Source organism: Asterias amurensis, chromosome 3 (genome assembly GCF_032118995.1).
Source record: "Asterias amurensis chromosome 3, ASM3211899v1".
NCBI classification, from domain to species: Eukaryota; Metazoa; Echinodermata; class Asteroidea; order Forcipulatida; family Asteriidae; genus Asterias; species Asterias amurensis.
The window spans coordinates 9,098,029-9,117,179 of record NC_092650.1 but is presented as its reverse complement, the minus strand read 5'-3'; the positions used below and the strand labels follow the sequence as shown (position 1 = coordinate 9,117,179).

The window sequence follows — 19,151 nt, the reverse complement described above, 5'->3', positions numbered from 1 at the left end:
GTATTAACTTAAAAACTTACTTGGTAATGAGCATTGGAGAGCTGTGGATAGAATAAAACATTGCGAGAAACGGCTCCCTCTGAAGTAGCATAGATTTTGAAATAGATGTAATTTCTCACTAGAATAATAAAAGACTTCTAGCTAGAAGTCTTTTATTCCTATCTGAAAGCACACAAATTCGTCCAACAAGGGTGTTTTTTCGTTCATCATTTTCTCCCAACTCCGATGACCAATTGAGCTCAAAGGTTTGTTTTATGCATATGTTGAGATACACTGGGTGCGTTCGGTTAGCGTCCCTGGTCGACCCCGGTGTGTGGCGTGTTTTTTTTTCAGGACGAACCATAGAGCTTCTCATAGAGGAAGCTCTTCCTCTATGGACGAACAGTCTACCCGCAGAACACTCGATTTAATAAGTCTCCTTTGTGATTTATCTGCGCGAGTAGGCGTGATTTTTCATGCGTGACCTCAGTTTGAATACTAATTGGTCAAAAGGGCTTCTGAAATTCAGTCTTATTCGGCCTTATTTGAAAAGTATTGACAGAAATAATGTAGAAGTACACTGAAATGAAGAGCATATCTGTCGTTATGTATAAAAACAATCGGTGCAACTCAAATTTAAAATTTTAAAAGAGAAATTTGTACGTAAAAAATGGCTTCCAAAACAGAGAAAACAAGTCACAAAAACACGGAAAATTTTCATGTTATGAATGTCGGCAACAGTCCCCAATTAGTATGTATGGATAGATTGTTTCATATTCTACCTGGAAATGTTTAAAGTGAGACCGGATCGTTCCTAGTCCAGTCAGGATACAGCGATTTCCACCGTGTAGTCTAGATTTCAAGCCGTCCAATTAACTAAATCATACCGTGGCGGGCGCGCTTTGGCGATTCAACCGCGCGTAGTACACTATCCAGAATCAAGCACCATCGTCTTGGGCCAAGACTATACACTATCCGGAATCAACCACCATAGTCTTGGGCCAAGACTACATATAGTGCAGCTTCAAGGAAAGGTGTACCACTTGCAACAATCATGAAAGCTGCAGGATGGTCGATATCATAGACGTTTGCTAAGTTTTATGATAAACCTGTTGAGGATACAGGGGGGAATATAATTGTTTTGCTGAGAGTATACTCAGTCATTTTGCTTTTTCACAGAAGTGTATTAGAATGAAATTGAAGTTTAATCTTGATTCTACCGAGTAACCACTAGCACTGAAGGTCTGTTGGACTAGCGCATGGCAAACCGACGCTCTATCACACGGCCGTCGTCTGGCAAAACTAAGACATGTCATGTGACGCGCTCTAAACCAATGAGCAGGCAGAATACTTGCAGGGGGTGTTATAATGTATATTATAACACCCCTTGCAAAGATTCTGCCTGCTCATTGGTTTAGAGCGCGTCACATGACATGTCTTAGTTTTGCTACACGACGGCCGTCGGTTTACCATGCGCTAGTCCGAAGACTAGCACATGGCACCGTGCGCTAGTCCGACAGACTAGCACACGGCTTGCAGTACCCAGACGTCCGTTGCGTGTACGAGTATGTATATTATAACACCCCTTGCAAAGATTCTGCCTGCTCATTGGTTTAGAGCGCGTCACATGACATGTCTTAGTTTTGCTACACGACGGCCGTCGGTTTACCATGCGCTAGTCCGAAGACTAGCCCATGGCACCGTGCGCTAGTCCGACAGACTAGCACACGGCTTGCAGTACCCAGACGTCCGTTGCGTGTACGAGTATGATAAATTAATAGTCTGTAACCATTTCGGATTGCACGACACGACATGCAACACATTCAGCAAAAGTGTTTGCAATCTGTATTCGCGTCGTCCGTGGATTGTAGCATTCAGGTCTGTAACTTAATAATAATAGTACAGTATTTAGAAATGTTTGGGGTGTTATAAAACAAATATTGACTGCTTTTACTCGTGCAATGGTTAAAAACTATGACTCCCTCGGTGATCCCCGGAGCGTTCTATTTTCAATACGCTACGGGGATCACCTCGGGAGTCATAGTTTTAACCATAGACCTTATCGCAAATACCAATGCGCAAGCACAGACTGTTGAATGAGGTGCATTGTGGGATAGACATGAATCAAATTTTGCTACCAGCTAGACCACAATGCATCTAAATCCAAGCTTTACGCGCGCGCCCCAGTATTTGCGAAAAGGTCTATAGCACTCGAAGCAGTCAATATTTGTATAATATCTCTCATGTTCATTTTCTGCGCGTTGCCACCAGCACGTGACTTTTTAGCGCGTCCATGAAAAATTAGAAATGTTTGAGTACGGTTTAGGGCGCGTATGTACGCGCGGCCGATCTAGGTATTATATTCCATATCTATGTTTCGAATACGTTCTCCCCTTTGAACGCAGGCGCGGCCGTTGAGACTGCCTGGACGGGTCCATTTAATCAAAGGGGGCGTTTATCTCTAAATAATGTTAGTTCACCCAATGTCTACACTAGAAAACATCGTAAATGATTTTTTGTTGCATTGCCAACTGCTTTAGTAATTTAATAATTTAATAAGCAACATATATTTAGCGTAAACGACATGTCTTACATATTATGTTTAAGATGTGCGCTTGCCTCAGAATTAATATTACCTGCGGCGAATGTTCCCGTCCGTCAACAGACGATCGTTTGCGTGGAAACCAAGTATAGGCAGAAACCATTTTCTCAAAAATACCTCTCAAAAAACGTCAAATATCCAGAGGATGTACGGAGGGATTTTGTTTAAAATTTCAGGAATGAAAGATCTATCCCTCATCACAATATTTAGTAAAAAAAATCAGAGGATGAACGATAATTTTTTTCACATTATGTCGATGTTTATAGCCATTTTAGGGGTGACGTTTTGTAACAAAATTCCCGCCTGGACCATTTCATACACGTTGGCCAACGGAAAATTTCGGTAAAATGTTTAAGCATTTTATGTAAAACTAACCAGTTTAACAATTGAAAATGCTCTTACAATAAGTACTGTTATGTTTTCAGTGCTGTTAAAGAGAGAATTTCAGCGGCATTCATGTTATCTTTTCTTGTTTAATATTGTCATCACCTATTTTTAAAATGGAGTGTACCCAAAACGCGCTAGCAAATGAGCCGTATATTGGTATGCCGCCCTCTATCGACTACTTATTGAAGACTGTAAACCAAGATGGCAGCGCCCGTGGCTCTCTACAACAAAACGGTGAGTTGAATCATGGAGGTAGTTGAATTTAAAGGCTCTGCATGCCGGTTAAAGTTTACGTTATTTCATAAGGTTGGGGAGAGGCAAATAATGATCCATCACAGTCCGTGCACAACTTCTCAAAAGTGCTTTATAGCCTAGTTTCTTTGCAAATATTCATGGTACGCGCGCATCAAAACGTGTTTTGAATACATAATGAGCTGTGGGTGTCCTCTTTAAAAATCAAATAATATCAACGCCTCAAGTTTGATAAAACAAATTAATTAGTTTTGTGAATCATAAAGGTTTATATTTTCGATCAGGCTAGTTGTTTTGTTAATTTAAAAAAAATATTTCGAGAGTTTTTTTGATAAAAACTTTTACGTTTTTGTACTAAATTCTGAGTCTCAGAAAATGTCTATTTTTGTTATGTTTTGGGATGTCGGACACTTCGTACCTTTGCCACTTCGTACCCTGTACACTTCGTACCTTCGGGACACTTCGTACCGTACCCAAATTGGTCACTTCGTACCGTGGGCGGGGTACGAAGTGACCATCAGATAAGTCACTTCAGTCCGCGCAAAGTGCAGATAAGGCAACACTGCCTTATTGTGCAACGTTGAGTAGCAGAATTGAGAAACGTTGCCGAATTGCACTACTTCTAAGTTGCACTATTCGGCAACTCTTGCATTCAAACACAAAAAGGGAATCGAAAAAGGCTTTGTTGGAATAGTTAAAATCATATAATAGTATTGTTAAGTTCCTTACCCAACTTTCTATCTGTGCAAATCAAAAAGTTATCTGTGCATTTTTGCGCAAATGGCTTTTGAAAATCATCACTCCACACTTGCCGTTCAGGAAAACTGCGACGCCATTTTACTGTGTCAGATTGTATCCTCGTCCAGCGGTGTTAATTTATGCAAGTTTAAAAACCACTCTTATTTTAAAAATAACATTGTTTATAGTCAATAAAAAAATGGTATTACAGTTTTAAATTAAACTTAATATTTTTTATTGTTAAAATTTAAAAAAATAAAAACTTTATTGATGTTAAGTTTTTAAATGTATTGACGTGCCTGACCATTCATGAATTGCCCGAAACGTAAACAGATGGCGGGAAACTTGGAAGAGCCTTGTAATAGTAATAACTATTTTAGTAACTTTGCTCCTTGCCTTGGTTGAAGTAGTTAGGATAACAAATTTTGTATGTGGACGAGAATTTCATATTAAAGCAGGGAACCTAAGTAAATACAGTGACAACTTTGGCAAGAGTAGGCCTGTCTATGTCCAAGGGACCGTGGTTTGAAACTTGAGATCGGCCCGATGCCGGAATTTTCATTTACGCCAGACAAGTTTGTTGTGGTGGACCCAAAATATTTTGGAGGTTGAGAGAGGGGAAGATGTGCAGGCGGGTCTCTAACTTAGCCATCTCGGCCCGTCCCATTGACATAATTGATTTAAAACAGTAGATTGCAACCAAAATGTAAACAAGTAAAAAGGAAGGTACAGTAATTATTTCGGAAATAAATAATTATTAATAAGTAATTATTTTAATTGTGCAATCTTTGTTAAGTATGGCTACAAATTAAACATCAGTGATATAAAATAATTAATTTTGGTTTGTGCAATCTTTATTAATTAGGGCAGAACTAAACTTGGTATATCCACTTTTCAACAAAAACTATTGGGCACGCCAATCAGCAGGAAGTTATGTACTAATTAGATGTCCTATTCAACATTCTGAACACACATGGTGGCAACAGTTTATTAACTTGGTAAAAGTGTAACATTGTTGTAATTGTTGACTTCCATTTGATTCGAAAATCACATTTTTTGTTAATTTTTAAAGATTTATAAAATGTTTATTTAAGAAATGTTTTTCGCTTTGATGTTTACTAAAATTGTGCAATCTTGATTAATCATTACCGTAAATGAAACTTTTGTGTTTTTGAATGAGACAAATTTTTAACTATTATTATTTACATTTTTTTAAGTGACCATGCAGTTTGCAATTTGCCATTTTTTATTTAAAATTATTCAATCACTGTCAGTAAATTTTTCTAGAAATAACTTTACTTTAAACACAAGTTATAGTTTATATTTATTATTTATTGCTCTTTCAATGTTAAAAATAAAACCTAGAAAATGTACACTTTTGAAATATGAGACTTAGATAAAAAGTAAAACATTTGAGAGTTGATAATAATAATAATAACAATAACAACAACAACAACAACAGCAACAGCAACAGCAACAGCAACAGCAACAGCAACAGCAACAGCAACAGCAACAGCAACAGCAACAGCAACAGCAACAGCAACAGCAACAGCAACAGCAACAGCAACAGCAACAGCAACAGCAACAGCAACAGCAACAGCAACAGCAACAGCAACAGCAACAGCAACAGCAACAGCAACAGCAACAGCAACAGCAACAGCAACAGCAACAGCAACAGCAACAGCAACAGCAACAGCAACAGCAACAGCAACAGCAACAGCAACAGCAACAGCAACAGCAACAGCCACAGCCACAGCCACAGCCACAGCCACAGCCACAGCCACAGCCACAGCCACAGCCACAGCCACAGCCACAGCCACAGCCACAGCCACAGCCACAGCCACAGCCACAGCCACAGCCACAGCCACAGCCACAGCCACAGCCACAGCCACAGCCACAGCCACAACCACAACAACCACAACAACCACAACAACCACCACAACAACAACCACCACCACCACCACCACCACCACAACCACCACCACAACAACCACAACAACAACAACAACAACAACACAACAACAACAACAACAACAACAACAACAACAACAACAACACAACAACAACAACAACAACAACAACAACAACACAACAACAACAATAACAATAATAATAATAATATAGGTATTTATAGCGCCTGAACTAAACAAAAACCAAGCAAACAAACAAGTAAAACAAAACAAAATATTAATGTCGAGGCTGACTGAAAAAGTAGGTTTTGAGGTTTTTCTTGAAAATGGCAGTAGAAGATGATTCCCTGACGAGTTTAGGTAACTTGTTCCATTCCTTGATCCTTCAGCCCAGCCAGAGAAAAAGACTTGGAGCCGGCAGATCGAGAAAGCCTGTGCTCACAGAGAAGGAATTAAATCGTCATTATAAATATAAATACAAAAAAGAACTAATCAATGTTCAGAAACAATTTTATTAAAGAAATGTATTACAATTAAAAACTCAATGTAAATACAGAATATAATTATGAAGCTTAAAAAAATGAATAAATAAACCTTTAATCATGACGCTATTCTCACGTGTAGTATTAGCTCCGCCCCATACCCCACCCCTACTCCATGCTCCACCCCACCCCATCCCCAACCAGCCCAACTGTCCTAAAACAACAGTAAAGATGTTTTATTTTACCCTCAGACCACATAAGCTGATTAGCATTGACAGTATTTCACCTTGTTTTCAACGTAGCTTACATTTTTCTACTTTTACACCGGAAGTTGCATTATTGCGCTACTGGTTGCACAATAAGGCAACATTGCCTTATCTGCACTTTGCGCGGACTGACTTCGTACCGTCAGCCGAGTCACTTTGTACCTTCAGTAAAATTATAAAAGTATATAACTGAATACCTCATGAATTGTTATTAATGTCTAAAATGTGAAAGCCCTCGTCAGTGTGAAGTTTAAAATACCATAATTTAATATATTGTAACATTTCTGCGGATCAGCCATTCGTTCCAGTCAGCCAGAAGAGGGCGCCGCTCCGCTGGAAGTGTTTGAGGCCCGGTGTACATTACGTCATCCGATGTTTCCGGATATATAGGAAAAGATGGAATACCAGTTTTTAAGTTAAAAGTATTTCTTTTTAAAACGTGTTTTACTATGATTTGTATTACTATGATTTTTATTATGATTTATTTATTTGATATGGACTGTAAAGGGAAGTTCATTAAAAATAATGATTACTGTTAAAAATATTTATGGAATATCCTTGGGGTTGTGAAGTGTTTGGGTTTTTCTTCCAAGTTTTTTTAAGTTGTTCTTAAGTTACATGCTTTCAGGTGTTTCCTTTTTGTTTAAATAATGCACTTATGTAAAATTAAACTTGATCGACAAATTGAATTTTATCTCTTTTTGAATATGTGTGGCTCTGAGAAGAGCCGGTTTGTTTGTGGTATACACCGTTTAGATGGCCGTTTAGATGGCTGGACCGTTGAGATGGCTACATGCTGACAGGAGGGACGACGTCGTTATGCGGCCTGACTCGTACTGGTCCCAGAGTGCAAACACCCGACCTTGGAGTCTCTGATATTTCTGCCTCTGGGTCATTCCGTGTCAAATCACCCAATGGGTTAAACCCTACCCTCTTCAAATTTGCTCAAATTTTTTGTATGGGGTAATAATGGCTCAACAAGCTCAAATTTCAATTTTCAGCTCTATCCAATAAACGGTTTTCGCGCTACGACATGCTCTTTCTCGTTGATTTCGGTCAAAATGCGACTGACCTCTGACATTCAAATGACCATAAATCGGTAATCTTTGGGTCAAATTGGTTGAAATTGGTGGCTTTGAAAAGGAAATTGTGTAAGCTTTCCAAATATGTCTTTATTTTTTTGTAGGAACATGTTTAAGTATGATAACCTTTTGACCTCTACTTTGACCTTGAATTTGACCTTGTGGATCACGTGATCTGGAGATGAACTTCGGTGAAAATTTACCCCCATATGTTTTCTTCACAATATCAACAAATTAGAGATATAATATTTTTGGCTTGCCTTCAAGCTCCGCTCAAAGTTGCCCTACTGGCCTATTCCTACGCAAAGTACATGTACATAACATACATGTCCATACGTATGTATATCAAGTGAGGCTAGTGGACCTCTAGCAACATCATGATATATGACATGTTCCTACAAAAAAAGTAATGGCATATTTGGAAAGCTTATGCAATTTCCTTTCAAAAGACACCAATTTCAACAAATTTGACCCAATGGTTACCGATTTATGGGAGTTTGAATGTCAGAGGTCAGGCGCATTTTGACCGAAATCAACGAGAAAGTGCATGCCGTAGCACGAAAAGCGTTTATCGGATAGAGCTGAAAATTGAAATTTGAGCTTGTTGAGCCATTATTACCCCATAACAAAAATTTGAGCAAATTTAAAGAGGGTAGGGTTTAAAATTGTCTTATTTTGGGTGATTTGACACGGAATGACCCCTCTAGTAACGACGCAGCTTGGACTCCTTTACCAGCCTAATCTGGATTGTGACGAGGGATGATTCTTGATGAAGTAGCTGGATTAACTTGTAAAAGTACACTCCGTGGTTGCCTGCCTTCTGGTTGATGCGATGATGCCAGCCTTCGACGTCGTTGTTTGTTCTGATACTGTGATGAAGGCTAACCATGATGCGGGGTCCCACTGGTTGCTGGCCATCCAGGTTCGCTCGATGTACTCACACAGTTGTACCAGTGCTGGTGCCTTGGTCTTCTCTTGTAGTTTCTTGAAGGCTTCAGGGATGTGCTCTGAAGGCAGGAACGGTAGTGCCATGAGTTTCTTGATGAAGGTGTGCACCCCGGCGTTGGACTTGAAGGGTACTACCAGACCCAGGGCTTGACACTGGCGCCAAACCGCTTGAGTCCAGTGGAATAGGCATCCCTTCACAGCTACATGTGGAAACACTCTGCGTACCGCTGACCAGACTGCTATTTCGAAGTCGACGACTACCTCTGCCAGGTTCTGGTGCCCGGATGGCAGCTTCCGCTTGAAGGTCTCGAGTATTTTCTTGTAGTCTGCCTTCGTCCGGCTTCCCATAAAACAGTAGGCTAGAGGGACCTGTTTCTGCTCACCAGAGTCACCCTTGGCGAATGCGTGAATAGTGAACAACTGATAGAACGGCCGCTTGACTATCTTAAACGTGCCGTCCAGACACCACGTCTTCGCCCTGTCGAGAGCCGCCATCTGTTCTGAGGTTGCAAATATTACATGTCGGGACTCCCCGACATGAATATCATGTTGGAGAAACCCCTCTGGGACGCTGTCCATTATGAGCTCGAAGCCTTGGTCTTGAGGTTCTTGGGGCCGCTGTCTTTGCCGAGCTCTGTTGGCAGCTCTTGTGAGATTGCTGGGTCTTGGGCAGTTAACGGGAGCATCGGCGGACACCATCTTGGTGAGAACTCCTTCAACGATGTCGCTGGCTGGGCGAAAGACGTTGTCCTTGGCTGCCTTCTTTACTGCCACCTTGACAGCAACAGCTACATCTCCTACGGCAGGGTGATGGTGATGCTCGTTGCGACCAAACTTGAACCGATCACCATTCTGAAGGACAGAAACGGGGCAATGCTGGGTCTTACTCCGCAAGCCACACACCCATGCAGAGAATGGAGAAGTGGGGTCCTTCTTCCATTTCATGGTGTATGTGTAGCCGTTGGAGTCAACCAGAATGTTTTTTCCCTGGACTGTACCTCCAGTGGTGATCTTGAAGCTGGTAACAGGAACATCACCGAGTCCCTCGAGTTCTTCATGAAGAGTTGGGTCGGCAATCGTGGCTTCCTCTTGTTCCTGCGGGATTTCGAAATTGTCACTCAAGTTAAATGAAATTTCGTTATCCACAGCCATGATCTGGTCAGACTGCCGAGTACTCTTTTAGCCACTGGGGCATCAGAGAACTCAGAGTCTGTACCAGAGCATGGCTCACAGATCCAAGCAGGGCTCCACGAAACTGACATCAACTCAGCATAAGTCTCCCGAGAGACTCCAGTGTTGCAGGTTCGATGCTGCCACCGCTCACACCGCTCACATTGAAGTGCATGCTGGTTTGACCGAACACATACAATGCACGGGAATCGGTGAGCCATCTTGATCTTGGTCTTGATTCTTGGTCTTGATTTTTGGCCTTGAAGCTTGTTCCTGATTCTTGATTCTTGATACTTGATCTTGAGTCGCCAATCTTGAAGTGACGTACTATGTCCAGGAGGCCTAATTTATAGCATGTATCATTACCTTGCCTCAGTGAACTTGCAGGCTCCGCATTGGATTTGGCGGCATGACAATGGGTTATTAGGTTTGTTATGTTTTGGCGGTGTTGTGTGTGTGGCGACATGACAATGACACGCGCTATTGGTTCTTTGATGTTTGCGGTATGCTGTTTTGCGGTGGTAATGGGTCATTAGCTGTTAATGTTTTGTTAACCACTGGTTTGCAAAAACCCCAACTCATCGATCACGAAGCGCATCATAATCAGTTGACTAGTAATTAATTAAAACACCATTTGGGTTTGATTCGTTTTTATTTCATAGCCTACTCATCACTATCATTCAACATGTAAATAAATAAAACATTATTTGGATTCGCTTTTATTTCATACTCATCACGAAGCGCAACATAATCAGTTGACAAGTAGTTAAATAAAACACCATTTGGGTTTGATTCATTTTTATTTCATAGCCTACTCATCACTATCATTCAACATGTAAATAAATAAAACATAATTTGGATTTGTTTTTATTTCATACTCATCACGAAGCGCAACATAATCAGTGGATAAATAATTAAATAAAAAAACATTTGGGTTTGATTCATTTTTACTTCATAGCCTACTCATCACTATCAGTCAACATGTAAACAAATAAAATACCATTTGAGTTTAATTCTTTAATTCACAGCTACATGTGGAAACACGTAATATTATTATTAAGTAATTAATGCACAGCGCCCTCAATCGGTGCAATAAGTCTATTGGCGACACTAGCATTGTGACCCTTCAGCTCTAGATGCAGAAATTCAGAAACTATGCTGAAATCCTGAAGGTACGAAGTGTCTCGTTTGAAGGTACGAAGTGTCTCGTGAGAAGGTACGAAGTGTCTCACGGGAAGGTACGAAGTGTCTCAAGGGAAGGTACGAAGTGTCCAAGGTACGAAGTGTCCAAAGACACTTCGTACCTTCAAAAGGTACAAAGTGTCCAGGGTACGAAGTGGCAAAGGTACGAAGTGTCCTGACACCATGTTTTCGAATCCCACAGTAGATTTGAACAAATGTGTGGAAAGGTTGTTTGTTCCTTTTAGTTGCGATAACGTAACCCTCCTCCCGACGGCCGCCAGGCCGGAGGGTTACGAGATAGGTTCGAGCGAAAACGGTTAATCTGGTCCAACATGTACAATTTCGACAGCTAGTCACCAGATTTGCCCCATTTTTACCACTTTCAAAAATCATGACACAAATTCTGAGGGTATGAACTTAATCCGCAATGTCTAATGCAGCCTGCCATAATACTCAAAACACCATTTAGGAAGTATTTCAAAGAAAAATTGACAAAAACTTACCAGATCATGGAGCGAATTCCCAGGTTCATATTTTGAACCTGTCTCATAGCTTTGCAAAAGCATTAATTTGTTGTTGGGCTAAACCATTCTGTAAAAGGCGTGTTACAATGTTGCAGTGCGTGTGCGCGCTGTCCGTTTGCATTGCACGCTGTTCACTCATAATGGCGCGCACGCACTGCAGCAGTTATCGCAACTATGTTCCTTTATGCAAATCACTTGCTTATTTTGTATGATGTTACGGGAAACAGTCAGGGTAACGGCAAACGTACGGCGTGTGCCGTCTCCGTTTTTAAGGAAACTCATTTTGGGGAAGATGTATGCTGTTTAGTGTAGCCCGTTCATCGATACGCAAAAGAAACAAAACTAAGTGCCCGCCTAGCGCGTTAGCGCTGCTGGAATAGAACACGCGTATGTCATGTAACCCTGACAATTTGAAGATTGCCCATCTTCGTGTGCAAAATAATGAATAATGAAAAATGAAAAAAAGCCTCACGTCATTTCAAAAATGCCCAACTTATCTAAAATCTAAAACTTTCATTCTCATGGCCTAATGGGAAACAGTCAGGGTCACGGCAAACGTGAAGGGTTTATCAAAAAGGAGTTATATTCATAACACACTTTGCTCAGGTTTTTCTTTAAAATGTTCATACGGTTAAACAAATTTGACAACCCTTCATTTAGAAAAACATCTCAAGATAATCCTCCTACATTTTAAGTGTTGTCGTTCAAATATTTCCCACCAAGTGGAGCGTTTTACTGACACGCTAATGAACACTTGGATTTTCTCGTGAATTCTCAAAGGGTTCGAGAGCGCCTATTCTGATCACGATTTTGCAAAGAAACTCTGCACGTCAGCTTTATTATCTCGAAGTTGCGCACTGACTGATCATGATCGGGTCGCACTACTTCTAGAAACTATAAGGCTCCCCTGTGAGCCTTAAAAGGGGTCTAAATTTTTGGGCCTCCTTAAAGCCATTATACACTTTCAGTACAGACAAAAAATTAAAAGTTCACAGATTTACAAATAATTTACAGGGTTTACAGAAGGTAATGGTGAAAGGCTTATCTTGAAATATTATTCCATGAAATGCTTTCCTTTTCAAATTAAAACATTAAAACAACATCAATTCTCGATGGCGAGAATTACGGATTTATTTTAAACACATGTCATGACACGGCGAAACGTGGGGAAACAAGGGTGGGTTTTCCTGTTATTTTCTCCCGACTCCGATGACCGATTGAGCCTAAATTTTCACAGGTTTGTTATTTTATATATAAGTTGTAGTACACGAAGTGTGAGCCTTGGACAACACTGTTTACCGAAAGTGTCCAATGACTTTAACGCTATACGTTTTTCAAATCAGCATTGATAGGTGAAAGTTTTCACTAAAAATAACAATGTTAACGACAATAACAAGTCTGCTTTTTTTCCCTGGTTCTTTCATAAAGTTTAAATTTTGTCAACGCAATCTCTTTTTTTTTTTTTTCTCTCGCCAAAATTAGGCTATATGTGTCCTTTGAACTCTGATTGGCCCTGGGGGTGATAGAACATCCACTTCGCAATCTCAAATATTGTTAAAAATGATAAATTCTTACCCTAATTCATCCCCCAACTACTCCCTTTACCACTACACTACAAATGCCGATTGCCAGGACAAACATGGAGAATTATCTGCACATGTTCGTCCTGGAAAGACGCGCGTCTGGGAACACACTCTTCGTGATTCGCAGACGCGTGTCCATACTTATCAGATATTTTTTCTTTGCCTGGCAAGTCAAACCACATTCACTTTATCTTGGGACTGTTTACATCGCACACAGAGAGGTAAAAGATTTTCCACGATTTTAGGGACACCTTGAAAATGGGACATCTTACGATACACGATCTATCACACTTTTTACTGACATGAAATGGAATACACACATCGACAAAATCACATCCAAGGCAAGCTGCATGCTTGGATTTGCCCATTGCAACCTTGGCAGTGTTCCCCATAAAGATTAAGATTAAAGCCTAGAGTATTGTTGCCCCACGTTGAATGCTTGCACCAATCCAATAGGAATATCAATAAAATTGAGGACAATCAGAGACGAGCTACACGTTTCATTACCAACAACTACACGTAACAGCTATGTTAAATGAAATTGAGCTTCCCTTACTTCAACACAGACGCCTTAACCAAAGACTTATTCACAATGCACAAAATCTTCCAAAATTGATGTGGAACTTGGAAGAACATCTAAACTTCAACTTGAGAGACCCCACAGCTGTCATTACTAGAAATCACAACCCACTCACCCTTATAATTCAATCCTCTAGAACCAACGCCTTTCATAAATCATACTTTCCCAATACTGCTAAAGACTGGAATTAACTCCCCAATTTAACAACCAGCATCACTGGCCCTACTAAGTTTCGGCATACACTCATAGGTACGCATAAATCGACTAGGAGTGTCTCCCTCCTGACCTGGGATTAGTTTGTCTTTAAAAAGATTGGTGCGCATTAGGCAATGTCAATATGGCCGTGCCTGAAATAAAGATGGCGCGCATCTTACGTAGTTTTTTTAACTTCATTTTTGCTGTAATCGTCCTCTTTTTGACATCATTACATCAACTAATTAACTTTGTTATTTCAAATCTGCATTATCATCCACCGAAAATACAGTGTTATTATGTTCGTTACAAAGAAATAATACTGTATGCTTGTTCGGCATTTAAAAAAACCACTCGCCAACACCTCGGAAATATGTTCGCGTAAAGTTGCCAACATTCGCCAACAGTGGTGGCAAACAACTCCTTCCACTTAAAATTGTTGGCGAATGTGCAAAACTGTTGGCAATGTTTGCGCGAGTGGAACGCACCCCAGACCACATTGAGTGTTGTTCCTAGTAAGGAGCTGATCAAGATCAAGATCAAGATCAAGGTGTGTCTAGCCACATCAATCAATCAACAGTGCCAACCAAAAAATACGCTTGACTCTCTCCTACATAGTCTAGTCTAGCCCACCTTGTTGACGGTGTTTCATCACTGTTGTCATTACAAACCGATGTTAAAAGACAGCCATTAACAGCTCAACAAGGTGGGCTAATGAGCGCTGATCTAATTTGCTGAAATAGCCGCATTTCCTGTCAAGTCTTTTTGTGTCAGGCAGTGCGCAGTTTCCTGAGCGCGCACACTTTTGTAATATAGCAGCTACAGTTTGACTCAGCGCTGCTTGCTGCTGATTCGTGTTCAGCTCAAATCAAATAGTTGCCACTTTGACACTAGTGCTAGTCGCGACTAATTTTTAATTCCCAAGATGCATTGTGGCACAATGTTTGCTGCTGGCGGCTGGCGCAAAAGGTGAAGTCATGCTGAGAGGACTGAAGGATTGTGACACTGGTATCTGATTGTGTTTCATAAGTAAATTTTGCTGTCATGAGGAGTCGTGAGCGACATAATTGGTTCACCATAGTCGTTGAGGTAGTCGCTACTATTTGTTAATAAGTCAGGGCGACACGATTAACCGAGTAGTTAAATAATAATGGTAGTCACGACTCAATTGAGCAATCAATAGTGGCGACAACAAGGGCGCTGTTCAAGCTGCTGCCACATCAGTTTATATGTCGGCGTCTTTTTATTTGATTTATCCGCTTTTTATCTTCAGTGGTTTTTACCATCAACTCTCATCTTGACTTGGGATGTGCTCTGTGTGATTTTGTGCTGACTTTTTGGTACTTTAAGTGTGTCCTTTTAACATTTTTAAGGTTCAGTTCTTCTGTAACCTGGATTGCTGTTTTTGCTGCACCGCTAATACAGTACACGAGGTGTAGGCCTACATGTACGTGTAAAATGTTCATGCACATACCTATGAGGGATATTCTTTAGAATGCAATTTTCAACCTCTCTTTTGAACCGGAAGACAAGGTCATGTCTGTGAGACGTTTACAGAGTTGTCAATGACAACTCCGATGATGTATTGATTGTAAGATTCCCTTATGTACATCTAAAGTTGTGATTTTTTGAAATAACAAACTTTGAATTTTCATAACTCAAGAATTGATGATGTCATCATGACATAACTGAAACGGTTTCCTCTAATAATGAATGTCTAACTATACTATACGATACTATACTACAAAGGCATTTATAAAGCACTCTTACAAAAAAATTATCATCAGTGCTTTACACAAAAATAGCAAAAACAAGATAAACATACATCAAGATTAAGAGTCATACAATGTATAACTAGGTTTTGAGAGCTTTTCTGAAGGCTGCTAATGAAGATGAATGGCGTATATTGTACGGTAATCGGTTCCACGTAGTAGGCCCTGCAGCAGAGAAACCCCAGTCACCAGATGAAGTGCGAGAATGGGGGATGATCAAAACTCTGTTATCTTGGGCAGATCGCAGTCCTTTTCTAGTGGGAACATACATGTACGGATTAATGAGTTCTTTGAGATATAGCGGAGCATCTGTGTAGTTGATAAATTTAAAAACAATTGTGAGAGGTTTGAACTGGATGCGTTTTGAAACACAGAGCCAATGAAGTTCACGGATAAGTGGAGTGACGTGGTCATATTTCTTGGCCTGGAAAATGAGCTTTGCAGCCCGGTTTTGTAGACGTTGAAGCCGTTTAGTGTCTTTGGAGGAGAGACCCGCAAGCAGAGAGTTGGCGTAGTTGATCCTTGATGTGACAATTGCTCTTACTGCGTCCCGGCAGGCAGATTGAGTGAGGAAAGATCTTATCCGAGACAAGTTGCGAAGGTGAACATTGACAGCACTGGATATAGAAGAAACCTGGTTTGACATGCGCATTGATTGGTCGAAGACAACACCGAGGTTCTTTGTTGTTAAAGCCAGAAGCATTACTTCAGAGCCAACCTTAAGTGTTGCAGAAGATAGTAATTCCATGAAACAGGGACTCGCAGCAATGAAGAACTCTGTTTTAGTTTCATTTAACTGAAGCATGTTATTTGCCATCCACTTCTTTATGCTCAGAATACAGTTGTAAAGGGAAGACAGAGCATCATTAACTTCACATTGATTATGAGGGTCAAACGAAATGTACAATTGCGTGTCATCTGCATAAAAGTGAAACATAACATTTTTAAGCACTTGATTATATTTGCAAAAGGATGTGTGTACAAAGAAAAGGATTGGGGACAATTAAACCAAAGTTTATAGTATGTGGATCAGACAAAGCACCAGCAATTTTCACTCTATTGGAGCCATTACAAAGGTATGACTCTAACCATTTACATACACTACCACTAAGTGCCAAAGATATTAGACAGGTCCAGCAACACCAGGAAGACAGCCCGCCGATTGTCAAGAGCAGACATGATATCGCTCTTGACTCCCAGTAGAGCCGTCTCCTTGCTGTGGAGATTATCACTACATGGTTATTAGCCTAACACTGCACAGAGCTGCTTTTTCAATGATCTTAGACAAAAACGCTATATTAGAAGCAGGTCTGAAGTTGTTACAATCCAAATTGTGTTTCTTCAGAATGGGTGTGACTATGGCTTCTTTCAGGGAAGAAGGAAATGATCTAGCAGACAGGGATGTGTTCACAGTTGATGACAGAACAGGCAGCATAATGCCCAAGTTCTTTTTCAGGAGCCATGTGGGCAATGGGTCGAGACCACATGATTTACTGGGAGACTTCATGACAAGCTTAGCAACCTCATCTGGGCTCAGGAGAGAGAAGTCCGTAAAGCTCTGAGGGCTAGACAATAGGGCAACACTGTACAGTCAGGTGTTGTGGTTCGGCCTGTTGGACATTTGAGTCACTTAGAGAAGATCTGACGGATTGCCTGATTTTAGTAATCTTCTCCTTGAAGTAGTTGCAAAAACGATTACTAGGTGACTCCATTGAGTCACTCGGAGGTAGGGAGACAACAGAGCGGTTAAACACAGTTTTAGTGTCAGTGGATGAAAGGTGGTTAGGGTTCTCCTGGCGAATAACTTTTGACAGTTGATGAATTTGGTCAAGACATTTTTGACGGTCTTCAGCATGTCCACTTTTGCGCCAGGTTCTTTCACCCTTTCGCTGGGTACGTCTAGCCAAGAACTGATCCTTGTGGAACGCCAAAATTGAGATCCATAGTTTCAGATTAGGACCCATTAATGATGACAGCTTGACGTCGATTATGCAGATATGATTGGAACCATCTCAGGGCAACTCCTCTAACACCGAAGTCGTGATGGAGTGTGTGCAGAAGTATGGCATGGTCAATCGTATCGAAAGCAGCTGACAGATCTAGAAGAACGAGGAGCACTACTTTCTTGTTGTCAACTGCTTGCAAGATATCATTGTGAACTTTGAGGAGTACTGTTTCTACACTGTGGTGCTTTCGGTATGCAGATTGCATGGTTTCAAGTAGATTATGGCTGAGAAGATCTGTGTTAAGCCGGTTTGCAACCACCTTCTCGACGACTTTAGACATGAATGATTTATTCGACACAGGCCTGGTAGTTCTTAAAGTCTGTGCAGTCCAGGGAATCCTTCTTGATGAGTGGGGTAACTAAGGCATGTTTAAAGGTGTCTGGAAACTCGCCATTTGAAAGTGACGCATTGATGATTTGTGTGATGGGTCCTGCAAGGATCTCAAGATTCTCTTTCACCAGTGAAGTAGGGATGGGGTCGAGGGAGCTTGACTTGGATGCCGATTGTTGTATGAGTGTAGTAACCTCTCCGATAGAAACTGGAGACAGGTCTTCTAAGAGGTACTCACAAGAACTCAAACGGCCAGTGTCAGGGGATGAAGAACCAGTAGCAGTGGGTTGCTGGTCATCACTGAGGGACTCTGTGATTTTCTCGATTCTGTCAATGAAGTAGTTAGAGAACTCACATGCAAGGAGTTGGTCAGATGAATGTGGGGGCAAAAGCGGTGAGTTCTTCTTATGCATGAGTTGATTGATGACATGGAATAGTGCCTTTTGGTCATCTCTGCAGTTCTGAATGGACTCACATTAGAAGTTAAAATTTGGCCCGGCGAAACATGAACTTGACTAGATTGCGTTGTGCTTTGAACATCTCTCTGTGTACGTGGAGACCCAAGCTACGCCACTGGCGCTCAAGTGATCGACGTTTCCGCTTTGCTACGGCGATGTCTTCACTGTACCATGGGACAGCTGGTCTGTCGGATATGTGACATGTTCTCCGAGGAGCGTGCTCATCCAGCAATTGTTGCAGAGTACTGTTGTATTGGTCAACCATTGATGTCGAGGAGGTTGCAGGGCTGGTAACAAGTGGAGAGGCCATAATATCCAGCCGGAAATCACTAGGGTCAATTGTTGTGATCTTACAAAATGAAATCGTGATTCTTTCAAGTGTTGGCTTTTGTAGGTTTAGTTTACAGTGGACTGCACAATGGTCTGACACCCAATCAGACGTTCTCAACAGATGTTATTAGAGAATCGGATCTTGGGACGATGACCAAAGCAATGATATGCCCAGCAGGATATGTCTCTTATTTTTCCAAGCTGAGAAAGATTATACCTCGTAAGTAAATCAGCAAACAGGTTCACATCATTTGATTTACTATCATCCCAGTGGATATTGAAGTCACCTACAATAATGAGGTTCTCGGTATTTGATCACATCGGCTTTATTGCAGGCTGATTGGCAATTGATCAAGGTGAGATTTGTCATCATAGTAG

At 40.9% G+C, this 19,151-nt stretch overlaps 1 protein-coding gene and 1 pseudogene across 1 annotated transcript in view; one reads left to right on the top strand and one right to left on the bottom strand.

The window, feature by feature from the left end:
• Positions 1 to 3,151: 3,151 nt before the first annotated feature.
• LOC139935176 (prefoldin subunit 4-like) overlaps positions 3,152 to 19,151 on the top strand; it is a 38,001-nt gene continuing 22,001 nt past the window's right edge. Inside the window, exon 1 of the mRNA XM_071929647.1 lies at positions 3,152 to 3,202. Within this exon, the coding sequence (XP_071785748.1) occupies positions 3,170 to 3,202 (33 nt within the window). The 5' untranslated portion in view covers positions 3,152 to 3,169. The remainder of the gene's footprint in view (positions 3,203 to 19,151) is intronic.
• Positions 9,087 to 9,586, bottom strand: LOC139934389 (uncharacterized; annotated as a pseudogene).